At 36.9% G+C, this 17712-nt stretch overlaps 1 protein-coding gene across 7 annotated transcripts in view; it reads right to left on the minus strand.

Annotated features, from left to right (window-relative positions):
* The window catches only part of RPS6KC1 (ribosomal protein S6 kinase C1), a 221614-nt gene that overhangs the window by 37968 nt on the left and 165934 nt on the right, over nt 1-17712 (minus strand). For 6 of the 7 annotated variants that reach the window (XM_067728978.1, XM_067728975.1, XM_067728976.1 and 3 more), the window contains 2 exons: nt 10320-10367; nt 8964-9096 (listed from right to left, as the gene is read on the minus strand). In XM_067728978.1, the coding sequence (XP_067585079.1) occupies nt 8964-9096; nt 10320-10367 (181 nt within the window). Of the gene's footprint in view, nt 1-8963; nt 9097-10319; nt 10368-10960; nt 11050-17712 lie in introns of all 7 variants that reach the window. The other variant, XM_067728980.1, reaches the window with a different exon arrangement.

The following is a 17712-nucleotide window of genomic DNA, read 5'->3' on the forward strand; positions in this document are numbered from 1 at the left end:
TTTTTTTTGCGGTACGCGGGCCTCTCACTGTTGTGGCCCCTCCCATTGCGGAGCACAGGCTCCGGACGCGCAGGCTCAGTGTCCATGGCTCACAGGCCCAGCCGCTCCGCGGTATGTGGGATCTTCCTGGACCGGGGCACGAACCCGCGTCCCCTGCATCGGCAGGCGGATTCTCAACCACTGCACCACCAGGGAAGCCCTCAGCACATTTTTCAATGTCATCATTAAACATCATATACCAAGGGGAACTAAATCTTAGGGGAAATAATCACTGACAGTCAATTATATGTGTAAAAAGGTCAATGGAAGCATCCAAAATATCTTTCTCTCCTTGGCATTTCATTTCATTTCGAGAAACTCAATAAATACATAAAGCACCCAATACTGTGCCCAGCAAAGAGTAATGCTATAAAGGGGAACTGCCATAATATTAATCCTAGGATACTCAGACATCTTCTTCTACCAGTGATCCAGTTAACAATCTTATCCAATTTTGATAATAATTAGTGGTATAGAACATTGTGGTGTTTAACTTCCCTCTTGCTTCTTCTAAACTAACTTTCTGTCATCACTAGGTTATACTCGGTGTCTCATATTTCTCCATATTCAAACTAAAGTTTAAAGATTCATATATGGCTTTGAAATTCACTCACTCACACACACAAAAAGCTATGCATCGATTCCATCATTTTTGATTCTTTTGACAACAATAACCACATTCCTCTTATCACAAATACCTCCATTGTGGCATACTAACAGTAATGCGTGCCCTGAAGCTGGGGTTCTTGTATGCAGTCCAAATAAAATGATGTATATTGTTCAATGGTCCTACTGTGAGGACAGGACTAAGTCTTTTTCATCTTTATATATCTACTGCCCATACAGTGTGCAGGACATGATAGGCATTCACTCAATGCTTGTTAACTCATATCATAGCTTATCAGAATGGGATATGCCATCACAAAGGAGACACTATCTATAGCTGTAAAGTTCCAGTGATCAGCAAGGAACAGTACCTAGTAGAGTTCTAAGAAAAGTTGCATTCATTCTTAGGCTAATTCAACCTGGATGAGCTGCTTAAATCTAAAATTGAATGTGCTTAAATTCTTTATTTTTGCTCTCCAAATCACTTCTTCTGACTTCAGAGCTACTGAGGCACAAAAACTTGGACTATTTTCTCTCCTTTGTTCTTCCTATATCTGACAAGTTTCCAAGTCCTATAAGATCTACCCATGTTTCCCACAGTCTTCCTCTTCTTTTAATTCCTTTGACCACTCTGTGTTTCTTGGAATAATGTTATAGCTACAACTAGACCACTACTTTCAGTCCTTCCTGTATCACTCTATCATACTAACTGCTGCCCAAGTAATCTTCCATTTTAGCACAGATCTTATCATGTCATTTCTCCAAGAACCCAAACCCTACCCCCACCCCGCCCACCTACTGAATGTTGTACCAACTCCATATAGGCATTTGGACCCTTAGTAATACAGTATCAACCCATAATCTGTTCCTCTCCCTCAACTCATCACACATTTCACCTGAATAGAATTTCTCCACATAAAACCCATGCTGGGCTTTTGCTCAAACTATACCTACCACTTAGAACTGTCTTTCCTATTAGTTTCCCCAATATCTGCTTGTCAAAATCCTACCTATTCTTGAAGGTGCTTCAGAATTTGTTTTCTTTCATCAGTTTTTTTTACATACCCTCACGTATACAACTCCTATCTTTTCAGAATCCTCTGTATCACTTCATCCCTCTTATGACATTTACAACATTCTATTTCATACTAATATTACTTTTATGTGTTCATTAGCTCTTTTACCATACTGCAGGGTTTTCATAACTGCAAGGAGAGGATTCTGTCTAGCATGTAAAATAATAGGAATTAAATATTTATTGAGTTATAAAAAGATGACATCTTTACAAATTTTTTGAAAACCTTAGGGAAAGTTTATACAAATTAAAAATGTCATTATTTTTGGTCATGCTTTCTTCTTATTCTAAAACAGATACATGGTTTTATTATTTTCAAAAAATTTAATATAGAAAAGGACACAGAACAGCAAAGAATTCAGAATATATAAATCACCCATAAACACTATTAACCATTAGTACATTTATCTTTTGACTTTTCACATCTTATCATAAACATTTTCTAATTTCATGAGAATATGAACTTGAAAGGCTATATAGCATATCCATGAGATAGATAGATATGGTGTGTTTAAATGTTCCTCTATTGTGGAACATCTAACTTGCTTCTAGTCTTTTACTATTAGAATTAAAATAATGTCTACTTTAGCTTACAAATACTTAACACCTCTGATTATTTCATCAGGACACAACACCAGAAATGAAAGTGCTAGGTCAGGAAGTATGAATATCTTTAATGCTTCTGATATGTGTCACTAAATTGCTTTACAGAAAAGCTGTACCAGAATCCACTGCTACAAACAACATGTATTAGTGCCATCTTCATAGCATCTTACCTATATTGGATATAAGCAAGTTTACCAATTTGATTAATCAAACATGGCATCTTATTTAATTCCATTCTTTTCATTATTAGATTAAAAATTTTTAATGTAATTGTTGGCATTTTCTTTATGGAAATTTGTTACTAGCCTAAAAAAGTACTCTAATGTGAAGTATAAAAACTGTGCATTTTCAAGAGAGAAAAAAAACTGTTTTAGTTCTTTCCATTCCTTTTTGGGGGCCAAGTTAGATTTAATGCTCAATGTGGAGCTATAGAAACAAAAATTTGGTCCTATGACATACTTTTTTCAATTACAAAATCATGAAAACCACATAACTTACAAAAATACATAATTCCCATGAAGTTTCTTTCCACAGAAGCTGAGTTCTACTTTCTACAGAGTTAAGATCAGGCCAAATACACAAACTTACACAAATGTCAACATTATTATTGTAACATTAATAATATTAACCTAAAAAAAATTCTGTTATTGCTAAATCACAAAATATAAATAGAAAATATCTAAAATATTTATAATTTTTAATACTTTAAGAATATAAATGACACTTTTCTAAGCCCTGTTGAAGCACATAAAATTGCATATATTAGCTACTTTAAGCTATGAAAATAGCAACCCATAAGGTTTAATAAAAACTCTTTTTGTCTCTCTTTAGATTTTCATCTACTGGTTTTCTGCAGGATTACAAAGAAAATCTTTTCAATTTACTTGACCCGAAGTGGAATTTAAATTTAATACATATGATAAAATACTGATGGACCCATGATCAAAAATCATCTTTTGACCCAGCAATTCTACTTCAAGAAATTTGTCTTACAAATAATTCTCAAAACAAAACAAAATTTTAAAAAAATGCACATATACAGGGACAAGTGCTGGAAACAATTTAAACAACAGTAGACAGAGGACTACTTAAATCAATTATGGTAAATCTGCACAACCAAATACCTTGTATGTATTCAAAAATAAACAAACAGCAATATTTGTAAACACTTAGTGTTTACCATGTACTAGGCACTATTATAAGTGCTTTACATATACCAACTATTTAATCCCCACATCTACCCTCACATCTACCCTATGTAATTATTACAGTTAATTACATAATTATTATGTAATTCTTATTATCCCTGTTTTACAAATAAGGAAACAGAGGTATAGAAAGGCTAAATAATTTGCCCAAGGTCACACAACTAGTAAATTGTGAGCCAGCCTTCAAGCTAACATAGTCTGGCTCTAAGATCCTTCTTTTCGTTTTTTTTTCCCCCTTAATTTTTATTTAATTATTTATTTATTTTTGGCTGTGTTGGGTCTTTGGTGTTGCTGTGCGCGGGCTTTCTCTAGCTGTGGCGAGCGGGGGCTACTCTTCGTTGCGGTGCGCGGGCTTCTCATTGCGGTGGCTTCTCTTGTTGCGGAGCACGGGCTCTAGGCGTGCGGGCTTCAGTAGTTGTGGCTCACGGGTTTAGTTACTCCGTGGCATGTGGGATCTTCCCAGACCAGGGCTCGAACCCATATCCCCTGCATTGGCAGGCGGATTCTTAACCACTGCGCTACCAGGGAAGCCCTAAGATCCTTCTTTTTAATCAATGTACTATACCGCCTCTCTCAGTGGATACCTATATGTACTGATAAGTAAAGATGTCCGAAGTACACTGTTAGGGTGGGGGGAAAAGCAAGCTACAGACAATATGTAAAATGCATTTATGTTTTTAAAAAACAGGGACTTTCCTGGTGGCACAGTGGATAGGACTCTGTGCTCCCAATGCAAGGGGCGCGGGTTCGATCCCTGGTCAGGGAACTATTTCCCACGTGCATGCCACGGCTGAGGGTTCATGTGCCACAACTAAGGAGTCCACGCAACGCAACTAAGGAGCTCGCAAACTGCAACTAAGGAGCCCTGGAGCTGCTATTAAGGAGCCCGCGTGCTGCAACTAAGACCTCACACAACCAAATAAATATTTTTTTAAAAAATCAGATAGGTAGGGGGGGAGAAGTATATGTTTATATACACAGGAAATTTCTGGAAACGTTCACCCTATTTCTAGAGAATAGAAATGGGCATTAAAGTGAATAAGGAGGAAGAATTTTTGTTTCTACTTTATATACTTCTATCTGGTATGAATTTCTTTCTATATTAGTTTTATAATGATTTTTTAAAACTAGTTAATAAAAAGAGAATCATTTCATCCCTTTGGTCCCCTCTTAACTTGAGAAACTCTTTCCCATCCCCCACCTATTTGCACAGAAGCTTTTCCAATCACTTTCTTGTAATTCATCTAGTCATTCATCTTTTCTTAGTATTGAGCAATTATACACTGAGCACCTTCTATGTACAAAGCATTCCTATAAATGCTGGGATACATATATATATATATATATATATATATATATATATATATATATATAAAATGAATCATAATCCCTAATCTTAGGAACTTAAAGTTTTAATATCACATATAGCCTTGACTGAATACATTCGTTTCTCCCACATTTTCTTCTTCAAACAGAGTTAAAATAAGAAATCCATTAATAGGAACAATAAACATTTTAAATCTCTCTCCTAAAATCCTGTCTGGCATATCCAACTGCCTACTCAACACCACTTGGAAATTTAATAAGCATCTCAAACTCACATGTCCAACACTGAATCTCTGGTTTTTCCCTCTAAATCTACTCCTCCCACAGCTTTCCTCATCTTAGTAAATGGAAACCATTCTTTCAGTTATTTAAGCCCAAAACCATGGAGTCATACAAGGCAGAGTCATGTCAATTTTACCTTCAGAATGTGTTCAGAATCTAATAAGCGTTTCTCACTACCTCCACCACTAATGCTTTGTGGAAGCCAGCGTCGATTTCACCTGGAGTGCTGCAACAACCTCCAAACTGGTCTCCCTGCTTTTTTCTTTTTTTTTTTTTTTTTTTGAGGTACACGGGCCTCTCACTGCTGTGGCCTCTCCCGTTGCGGAGCACAGGCTCCGGACGCGCAGGCTCAGCGGCCATGGCTCACGGGCCCAGCCGCTCCGCGGCATGTGGGATCCTCCCGGACCGGGGCACGAACCCGCGTCCACTGCATCGGCAGGCGGACTCTCAACCACTGCACCACCAGGGAAGCCCTGGTCTCCCCGCTTTTGAGTTTGCCCTCCTAGATTCTACTTTCCACCAAGCAACCAGAGTAATCCCTACCTTGTCACTTCTCTGCTCAATATCCCCCAGGTCTTCCTATCCATTCAGAATAAAAACTATGTTCTTAAAGTGGCCTAGAAGACCACGTCGGATCTGCCCACCTGCCTCCCCACTTCTCTGATACCATTTCCTACCACTCTTCCCATTCTGCTCCAGCCACACTTGACCTTGCTGTTTCTTGTACAGCAAATACACTCTTGCCTCCAGGCCTATGTACTTGTTCCCTCTTGCCAAGATACTCTTCCCTCCCATGTCCACATCTGCTCCCTCTCTCATTTCCCTCAGGTCATTGGCCAAATGTCTCCTTCTTAATAAGGTGACCACTCTCTATAAAATAACAACCCCCAACTCACCCTTCTGGCATTCCCTCATATATATTTACTTATGTATTTGCTTAGTGTCTGTTCTGCCTCTATACTGCAAGCTCCACGTGGGCAGAGTCTTTATTTTGCTCACTGCCATGTTAGAGCTAAGCCTGTATCCCAGAGAGCACTCCATATATTTCTAAATGAATTAATTTAAAATGTTATGAAAATTAGTCCAAGAGACTCATGTGAATCATGAATAGTTCTGTTAAGCAAAGGGGAGTTAAAGCCCAAATCATAAATGTTCAAGGATTCATATTATGGAGAAAACAATTCTTCAGTGTTTACTTTTTCAGTAATAGCTATTCACGTATATGAAAGTGATGTTTTTATGATGTATGCACAACCTCCTAATTCACAGAGTTAACAAAGAAAGTACCACTGACATGTAAAAAGATAACACACTATCGGCCAGTTCACTTGACTGCTCAATGCCAAATCCAGGGAATTATCCTAGATTCTTCTCTCCCTGACCTCAAATCCATCACAGGTCCCACTGACTACCCTCAGAGCAACTCCACAGGTATCCCAGAAGGCCATGCCATCATCATCTCTTGCCCAGACTACCTTATTACACTTCATTGCTTCTCCTCTTGCCTTTCTATAATCCATTCCACATACAACAGAGTGATTGTCTCAAATGTAGATCAGACATTGTCACTGCTTAAAATGTCCAATGGTTTCCCAATGCACTTGAATGAAAGCCAAAGCCCTTACCATGCTCCTGCCTGCTTCTCCAACAGCTTCATATACCACCACTGCCTTCACCTACCAGACTCCAACTGAATCGTCTCCTTTCTTGTTCATCAAACATTGCAAGTTTCTTTTTGCCTATTTCTTACACTGATCCCTATACCTAAATGGGTTTCCCCCTTACATCCAAACGGTTATTTCTTTTGTCATTCAGAACTCCTCTTAAATGTCACCTTCTTAGAGCGGGCTTCCTTGACTAACTAGTCTAAAGTAGTCCCCCAGTCATTCTCGATTAGAGCTCTCTGTATTAAAGATGAGTATGGTCCCTATTATTAGCCAATATTATCATGCTTTTGTTTTTCTGTTTGACTCTCCACAAGAAGAATGTAAGTTTCAAAAAGTCAGACTCTTTTCCTGCTTTGTTCACCTAAAAGAAAGCTTAATAGATAGTACATGCTCAATAAATTTGCTGAATATTAAATGAATCCAGAGTCCCTATTTACACCATAATCCAATATATTTGTATTATAAAATCGTCTTAAAATTAAACGATAAACACCTGAAATGAGTAGTCAAAAGAGATTCCTGCCCACCCCCCAAGTTTAAATAATCCAGGACAAATTCTATGGTCACGTAACCATTCAAAGTCAGGTACGGTCAACAATAAAGGAAAGAGACTTGGTAAAGATAATCGAAAACAGTGGAAAATTTGAAAGCCACATGTCTATGGCTTTAAAGCATATTATAAACATTCTCTATAGTAACAAAGTAAAATCAGTTGAAATATCAGCTTTGGGAAGTATAAGAGAAGATGAGAAGATGGCACAAGAAAAAATGAAGTACTGTTTTTGGAGAAGGAAAAGGAAAAACAGGAAGAGGAAGCTGCAAATAGCAGAAGTACACGAGGATTAAAAATCTGCCACAGATAATCTCCAACATGAGTAATCCACACTGGGTAATAGAATATTGACTATAATTACATTCATCCTACTGACCTTGTTCTAAATTATTATGGATTATTACTACGCAAGTTATTTTGTTCCACACCAGAGGTGGCTGTATTTCGCTATCAGATGACATGACCTCTAATTCAATAATGTCTGTAATGCACTGGTATCCTCGGATAAAAGCTGTCTATAATATCTGAACAAAGGTGAATTAGTTATCCAATTCACACACGCAGTTAACTCTCTTAATACCTGAGAGACCACGGAGCCCCTTCTGAATTTCCTATCAAATACTACATATGGAGGTCTTCCCTCCATCTGTAGTTATCTTGTGCTGTACTTCATAATAAACAATATTAATAGTTTATTGACCCCACCAAAAATTTTACATTAGTTATCATACGAGACCTCATTCCACAAAGCAATGACTCATTTTCCTGGGAAAATGCATTCAATTCAAATGCTATGCCTATTACTAAAGCACAGTAGTTCTTTATTCTCAGTAATGTTAAAATTCAAGAAATATGGAAAATAATTTTAATTCTATTATTTTAAGAACACCTCTCAAAAGCCAAAAGGCAATATTTATTTTGTGGATTAATATTTATATGCTGTGTTCATTCTACATAAAAGACTATTTATTTAAATTTAGGTGTTAAAGGGCAAAAACAAACCAAAATATAGTATTTTTTTGCCACCTTTTCCCTTTACTAAGAACTGAAATTTCATAGTTTGAAGGCAGAGCATTGTACCTTTGCTTTGTACCCATATGTGATGCCAATGGCTGTATTCGTAAAAACCCAGATCAGAATAACTAGGTAATGTCAAATGTTAAGCAAATACCTATGCCTTCTAAAAAAGGAGGTAATTAATTAATTCTTCAGGGGATGTTCTTCATTTTGTCATCTAACATTAGTGTATCTTCTCAGCAGAAAACAAGAGAAATCCCTAAAATAAAACTTAGTTCTCTTAGCACACATTCGCATTAAAGTTCTCATCATATTGGACCAATCCTAGGAGTGAGTAAGTAGTTAAGTATATCTAAGAATGTTACTACAGTTCAAATGAAATCTGCCTCTCGCCTGGGCTTTCATTCTCCCTCACAACTCAAACTAGGGAGGGAGAGCAGAGGAATAAGGAAACAATTTCTCACTCGTGTTTCCTATGTTTTATCCGCTCAAGTAATGACAGAAGTAAGAAGGACATTATAGAAACTAAAAAGCTAAGCAGGTGACATTCTTCACTCCACAAACAATTTAAACTACAAACCAACCTTCCACATGCTGCAGCACAAGAAATACCGACTCCTCAGAAATGATGTACTTGTGCAGACACACCATGTTGGGCACACAGCGGGGGATGATGGTCTTTCTGTTCCTGCTGTATTCACTGCTTTTCCTTAGACCCTGACAGAGAACAAAAAGGTCAGTTGTACCCTCAGTTGCCTTTGGAGCCTGCTGTGCTCTGTGTTTATCAACCAAACTAATCTATCCGAGTTACCCTGGGCTTCAGAGAAACCACTCATCTGCTGCTCTATGCCCCTCAGTCCCTGGAGGCTCTGCTGATGGCATCTGGCGTGAATCCAGAGAACGGAAGATGCCACAAAGCTGCCATTAAAATCAATTACGTGGGTCAGTGTTTTTATTAGAGATGCTCTCAAACTAAGTCATCAGGATGACACACAGTTATTTCTCTATGACCTTTTCTTAAGTTTTATTTTACTTATGTGTATCTTTAAAGCAGTAGACATCGTGAGATCAGTTCAAATTCCTGAGACACAAAAGGCATTCCTAGATTAAACGGGCAGTTTTAAAATTCTATTCCAAAAAAGTACAAAGATCATTTTAAGTTTTCTCCAAAGGAACAAGGTATGTGTAGTTTCTGCTGTCATATCCTGGTTTAAAAATCTGAGAAAATGCCAGTGATAAAGTATACTCATAAAAAGAAATTTATTTCAGTATATGTCATTGTGACCAACTGCCATGCTGATGAGTAAAAGAAAAAATATCAGAAAAATATAAAACTAATCCGAAATTCATTAACTCTGGATGCTGTGGAAATGCTTAAATGAGGATATTTTTAGAATATGTACTACCACAATCCACTTCAAATATGATTTTGAAATTACAAAATTGAGGGGGTTTTCTTCCTTTATTCATTTAATTACAAATTGAGTAATACAGACAATCAAAATTGAATTTAGAAAAAAGACAGGGCCAGGGATGTAGATAACACTTTCCCAAATACCTGTAACAAAGACTTTAAGGCAACATTTCAGCTCTTAAGAACTATAATCATAATCAAAGGTATGACTGCGTGTGGTCTTCACATATTATGCAAAATGTACTAGAGATGTATTTAAATTATACACTATACATTTAAACAGCATAAAATGAGTCTTCAACTTATCCAAATTATTTCCTCCATACTCTATAACCTAAGCCTCTTTTTAAATGTATGCTATAGAGTATTTATCCACTGTGATGGAAGGACACAAAGTAAAATAAATACAGATCACTGCAAACATAAAAGAACATTCAAACACCCAGAAAAAAATTAAATATTTTCTTTCAGAAGTATAATTTGAAAATAAATTTCTAAATTCATTAAACAGAAAAATTCTACTTACTTTTAGAATGAATGTCTGTTCTGTCCTTGTGTCCATTACAAGTAAAACCTACATAAAAGACATGAGTAATAACCTATTTACAATACAATGAAACATGAACTCATAACTTTTTGAAACTATACTTTAAAGGTTTGGGGGAAGTGTTGAAATTGACTCTGCCAAAATTGTTAATTTCTGAATTGATTTTTTTTTTTAAGTCGCCAAATCACAGGATTAAAACAGTCTTATCTAAAAGTGTGTTTCCTTTCTAAAAATACCATATTTTAGAAACACTACTACATTTTCCTAGATTTATTTTTAAAATATATTTCGAAAAGGAAGAATTATTTTAGAAAAAGAACTTTTCCTCATGAAACATATATGGTTTTAAAAAAGTAAAAAAAAATTTTTTTTTTTACAGATATTGAAGTCTCAGTTTTCTTCCTAAAACCTCTAATGTAGCAACTTGCTACAATGTGATCTCAATAACCCAAGCTTTAACCCAAGGCACCCTTCTGGTGCTACTTCTCCATCCTGGACTCATCCTTAACTCCTCTTTTCTCATCAGCAAATCCTGCCAGCTCTATCTTCAAATTGTATCCACAATCTGAACTCACCTCACCACTTCCACAGCTATTACCCTGAATGAAACAAAGATTTACCTGGATTATAACAATGGTGTCCCAACAGATTTCTCTGCTTCCATCTTTGCTGCCCTATGGTCTATTCTCAAAATAGCAGGCAGGGTTTGCTTTTAAAAACATAAGTTATATCATGTCACTTCTCATTCAGAGAAAAAGCACACATTCAAAACAATGATCTCAAAAAAAGAAAAAAAAAAAAAAACAATGACCTCAAGACCCCTCATAATCTCACACATTGCCCCCTCAAACTATCCACTCCCCCTGCACCCATCGTGGTGAAAAAAAGAGTGAACAGAGATAGGGAATTATGCTACCATATTTACAGTTTATATTTTATAAACATTTTAATATTTATATTATATATTTTATATTATGTTAATCTTATCGTTTTGGAGAAACACTATAGCAGACGTTGGCAAACTTTTCCTGTAAATATGCAGGTAGTAAATATTTAAGGCTTTGCAGGCCCACACGGTCTCTGTTGCAGCTGTTCAACTCTGCTGTTGTAGCACAAAAGCAGCCAGAGTCCGAAATGGGCCATCGCGGGAGAATTTACACCACAGAAATCTGCAAACACTGTAAACAGGGCTTTTTTTCCCCACCCCCTCCAGAAAGTTGGAAGTCAAGGGTAAAAGAAGATATTAAGCTTAGAAAAATAAAAGAATGGTCAGAAAGAGAAAAACAAATACTATATGCTAACACATATATATATAATCTAAAAAAAAAAAAAGTGTTCTGAAGAACCTAGGGTCAGGACAGGAATAAAGACGCAGATGTAGAGAATGGACCTGAGGACATGGGGAGGGGGAAAGGGAAGCTGAGACAAAGTGAGAGAGTGGCATGGACATATATACACTACCAAATGTAAAATAGAGAGCTAGTAGGAAGCAGCCACATAGCACAAGGAGATCAGCTCGGAGCTTTGTGACCACCTAGAGGGGTGGGATAGGGAGGGTGGGAGGGAGACACAAGAGGGAGGGGATATGGAGATATATGTATACATACAGCTGATTCACTTTGTTATACAGCAGCAACTAACACAACAATGTAAAGCAACTATACCTCAATAATGATGTCAAATAAATAAATAACATACATACATAAATAAATAAATAAAAGAATGGTGAGAAGAAACGGGAGTTACAAAGAGGAACCTGTTTAAGACCTGATGAATTTTAAGTAATAGTGACAACTTCATCTTTGACCCCTCTTCTGAGTGCTTGACCTATATTCTTTAACTCCATTTAATTTCAATTGAATATTCCCACAGATACCTCCTAAACTCATCTCTTCCTCTTCCCAAAGCCCTGTCCCCACTAAAACTAAAACAAAATCCCGCTTCACCTCTTACCATATTGAATACCACCACCACCCATGGAACACCCCCAAATCAAAAAGCTCCCTAAGTCACCGTGAATTCTCCCCTGCCCCCCACCTTCATAACCAGTGACCAAGTCCAGTCAATTCTACCTCCTAAGTATTTCTCTCCTCCACCTTCTACTCTCTTTCGCCTACCATGTTTTAAGTGTTTAATATGTGCTATGCTTTAGTCATGTGTAATCATTGTTAATTCCTTCAATTACCCAATAAGATAGTTTTACCATTCCTACTCCACATGTGAAGATAGTATAGCTCCATCTGTAGAAGCTATAATGGTAGATAATAATAGTATCTACCATTTGTGAGAATTTCAGTGAGATAATCTTTAAAACTGCTTGGTACAGCCAGTTATTACTATTATTGCTATCACTATTATTGCTTCTTCTCCCTGAAATGTTCACCCAGCCCCTTATCAAACAAGCACTTATCTTTCCATATTCAGCTCAAATGTCACTGACATTTTCTTCCTTTGTTCTCCCACTGTATATGGTACCAGCCTTTTCAATTTGGTTTTATTTGGTCACTTGTCTATATCCCAACCAAATTTCAAGCTTTTTATCAGCATGTTTAAGCAGAATAACAGTTGCCAAAGACACTCATATCTTAATCTCCATAATTTGTGAATATGTTATGTTACTGGCAAAAAGGACTCTGCAGATGTAATTAGGGTACAGACCTTAAAACAGATTACCCTGGATTATCTGACTTGGCTTAATCAAATCACATGACCCCTTAGAGAACTGTCTCTGTCCAGAACTGGAGAGCACAAAAATGATACGGCAGAAGGGGAAATCAGAGGGATTCGAAGTATGAGAGGGACGTGTTGTTGCTGGATACAGAGGTCCACACGTAAGCACTGGAAAGAGCCCTCTAGGAGCTCACAGCAAGCATGAGAAGGAGCAGGCAGCTTCTAGGAACAAAGACCAACCCTTGGCTGAGAGCCAGCAACCACAGTCCTACAGCCACAAAGAAAAGAATTCAGCCAACAACCTGAACGAGCTTGAAAGTGGATTTTCTCCCAGTCTCCAGTAAGGAATGCAGCCCTGCCAGCACCTTGATTTTAGCCCAAAGCAATCCATGTCAGACCTCTGACCCAAAGAACTTTGACATAATAAATTTAGTTGTTTTAAGCTGCAAAGTTTGTGGTAATTTGTAATACAGCGATAGAAAGCTAATACAGGGCAGAAATTGTATTTCCTCCAACACATAACCTATCCATCTCCCACAGTAATTGTTCAATAAACATATGTGAATGAATTTAGGTGTAAAAGTTTGGAAGGTAGACAGCAATTTGGGAATGCAGCTTAGAAAATAAGTCAGGACTAAAGATGTACAGTAACTGAGCAATCTCCATAAAAATAACAGCTAAAGACATGAGGAAGTACCCCAATGGAATGCTCACTTTACAGCAGGCACTGTGATGGGGGTTAAGGAATTATATCACATAATTCATTTAACAATCCAATGAGGTAGGTATACTCTATTTTCTTCCTTTTTGGCCACACTACACGGCATGTGGGATCTTAGTTGCCCAACCAGGAATCAAACCCGCGCCCCTTGCAGTGGAAGCGCAGTCTTAACCACTGAACAGCCAGGGACGTTCCAAGGTAGATATACTTTTGTTAACCAATGTTACAGAGGAGAAAACAAACATAAAACTGTTAACCTGCCCATGCTCACAAAGCTAAGACGTGCTAGAGGTGAAATTTAAACCCAGCAATCTGGCTCCAGGGCTCTTCCTCTTTAACTGCTAAACTATACTATTTATGTCTGTGTATACATAGCTGGAATATTGAGGGTATATAATACGATAACAACCAAAAGTACAGTGAGAAATACTCCAAAAACCCCAGAAAATATAGTGGTTCAGACATCAGGAAAAGGGAATGCTTAAAATGAGAGTAATCACCTGTGCCAAACAACAAAGAGAAGCCATGAAGAATGAGGACTAAGAAGGGACTACTGCCTAAGGCAGTTGGGAAGTCGCTCATAACTTTCAATACTACATCATGTAGTCAACTGGTGGGGACAGAAGCCAACTACTCTGAGTTAGTAATGGGTGATAAGAAAATGGAGGCAACATATACATGTCTTTCCAAAGAGAAGTATGTCAGAAGAAGGAAAAACACTAAAATGAAAGAGTTAGTAGGATCATCAGGTTTTGAACTATTTTCAGAGAGGGTAGACCTACTTGCCCATAATTTCCCTCGGAGCTATATTCACCACCAATCTTGAACCTCCTAGGCATGGAAGCACATTCAAAGAACTTGAACCTTGACAGTTAAATTAACATATCATGAGTGCAAAAGGGGGTACACTTCTGTAAAGGAGGGCTCAATAAACATCTACTGAGTCTGTGAAGACATTCAGTATTCCTTAAATCTCATCTGTTTTCACATCAAGTTATGACTCTTTTAAGCTATTCATCAGATTCCAATCCTAATTTAAATAACACACTTATATGTGAAACAGAAAACGTTTCACTAGGTAAAAGGTAAGGAAGCTGTACAAAGCAAAGAACTTTTTTCTACCAGAAACTTCGTAATCGACTGAACAGAATGTACCTGCATAAATCAGGAGTGATATCTCTTTGCTGGTCTCACTTAGCCATGAAGCATGAAGTGGATCCGATAAAAAGGCCAAATTAAGATCGATAAACATGGCTGAGAAGGGCTGCTTTGTTTACATTTACTTTCTTCTCCAAGTTTGTCTGCAACTAGACAATGTTCACATTGAGGCAATAAACACAAGAACATACGTGATTTTTTTTAAATGTGCCCTTTGACTGTCAATTTCTCCCAAACAGGTGTTCGCTAAATGATTATAAATTGGCCTCTGGATACACCTCTTCAACTGAGCCGTACAGGGCTGGTGATAATATAATTAGACCTAAAAACATCAGGCTGGTGAATGCTTTCCATCTGTTTGGCAATAATGTTTAGTTAACAGTAGTCTTTAAAAGAAGCACCTTCAACTTCAGTTCTTAAAGTTATTTATAGAGCCATTCTTAACACACCAGCACTCCTGCTAACAAGAGCTTTAGCCACTTGGAAATTATTAGCCATGCGGCTGTATACAAAGAGAAACGACTGCATTTAACATCTGTATCTTTCCAAATTTACACGCTTCAACCTCATTTAGAGTCATTTCTTAATGAACAGTGCTATGGCGCTGCATTAATATTATAGTTGCATGCACAGAGATCATAAGGAGCCAAACATTTTTTTAATGCCAACAGCAGGCCAATCTGTAATGAAGCTGTCAGCATAAAGGACAAAATAATATCTTCTTTAACCCTCAAACAGAATTCGTTCATTTGTGGACTAGAACATATCAATTTAAAAACTGCTTCATGGGTTTGCTCACCTTTATAAAGACAAAAGTCTAATTTGGTACTAAGTGATACAATTGTCTTCCCAATAAAAGACTCCTAAAACCATCTTTTGTTTCATGATAAAACAAGTACTATAACTAAACCTGTCATGAAATAATTATCTTGGATATCATACCTTTTGGAAAGAATACAAGTAATGTATTTTTCCCTTTCATTTTTCACACTTACTTATCAGCACTATATTAGCATATGGTCTAACAGGAGAGATTACTTCATCTTTGCCCGTGGTAATATATAGAATCACTGTTCCTAACTGGGAAAAAAAACAAAAAACCAGACAACTTATGCCTTTAGGATTAGCCTCATCTGCTCCTCAATTCCACCAGCACAATGAGACTTGCCTACTCTTCTTTTGCAACAGTAGCAGGAAAAGCTCCAATTGATTATAAGTCAATTTTGTTAACTAGAATGGGGAAAGCCCAATATTTAACTAGGTACCATCTCTGGAAAGATAGGAGAGGTTGGGGAATATATCAAAAGTATCAAATGATGAGTTTTTTTTAAGCATATGAAAAATAAATTTGGAGAAAAGAAAAGAGACAAATAGCAATAAAGACACTATGATTGTGGTGAGGAATTATGGATAGTTCCCTTCAGTGAAGATGATGTGCCACCCATTTAATTTTTTTAGATACTTAATTTAAAGGTTGACATTCAAAGTCTGTAAGTCTCTAAAAGTAAATTCAACTCCAATTCCTTTAAAAAGAAAGACTACCTGGGTTATCTGAGGGAATATCTATCTCTGCTTTGGCACCAGTTACTTCACAGGACTCCAGAACAATTAATAAAAGTTTTTTTTTTTAATGTTTAAGAAAAGCTTACAGAGATAGCCATACCAGACAAACAGCGTTTCCCTTAATGGTGTCACAGTACCATTTAGGCTTCTATATAAGCTAGAAGTATCTTCAAAGGTAGGAACCACAGAACTAATCTACTAGGATTCTATGGAAGTAGTACGTAAGATCCACATTTCTTTCCAATTATTAAATTCCAAATTACCATAAATCAAAATATACTTTACACACCATTGTAAAGCAATTATACTCCAATAAAGATGTTAAAAATAATAATAAAATAAGGAAATGTAAAATAATATATATATATATACTTTAAATGTTTATCCAAACACATTTAACTCCCAAAAACATCCCAGTTCAGTTTACATAATTCTTTTATCTGCCTTAACTACAAGCATATTGGGGCAGGGGCAGGGGAGAAGAACCACAGTAGGACTAGCAAGCAACACAAATCTAAACTGGTAAGTAACGAATTCCTGTATAAGAAAACAACTAATTTTAGATTTCTTTAAATGCCCAGACATTTACAAAGGTTTGAGTATGCTAATTTTTTAATTAAAAGATATTTCAGCAGCGAAAGCTCTTTCATATGCACTACTGATTCTTCATCAAACGTTAACTTTCCAACTTAACACCAGTATAGCCGGTGGCAGCCTGAAGGTTCACCATCTGCTGCTACCCAAAGTCACTGTGGCCACCTTCAGAACATATGCATCAAAGCCTGGAGATAAGAGACTGAAGGAATACTGTGTAAGCCAGCATAAGGGTGATGACAAACCTAGAGGCAGGCAACAGGCAAGCTACCAGAAAATTCAGAACATCACGAACCATCAGTCACCTCTTAGAATACATACCCAAGGTCACAAGGGACTCCAGTGGCTGAACAAAAAGACAAGAGAAATACTACCTCTAATGGAATTTACTTAAGTAAATGTGCTGATTTTTTCCTTTAAAAAAAGGGGAGAAGTGGCTAGTTTTTTTAAATCCCCTATAATTTTATACAAAGCAAGCATACAATAAATAAAATGAAATATAAATTGAAGGGTGTGTTCAATCTATGAAATAATAATAAAGGTATATATATATATTTTTAGGTAGTCATTAAATAAGGTACTTTGCTTTGAAAGGTTTGTTTTCTGTGTACCATCATATCCACAATCCAAATGTTACGCAAGGTAAATGCACTTTGAGATGAGGTT

This window comes from Pseudorca crassidens, chromosome 2 (genome assembly GCF_039906515.1).
Source record: "Pseudorca crassidens isolate mPseCra1 chromosome 2, mPseCra1.hap1, whole genome shotgun sequence".
NCBI classification, from domain to species: Eukaryota; Metazoa; Chordata; class Mammalia; order Artiodactyla; family Delphinidae; genus Pseudorca; species Pseudorca crassidens.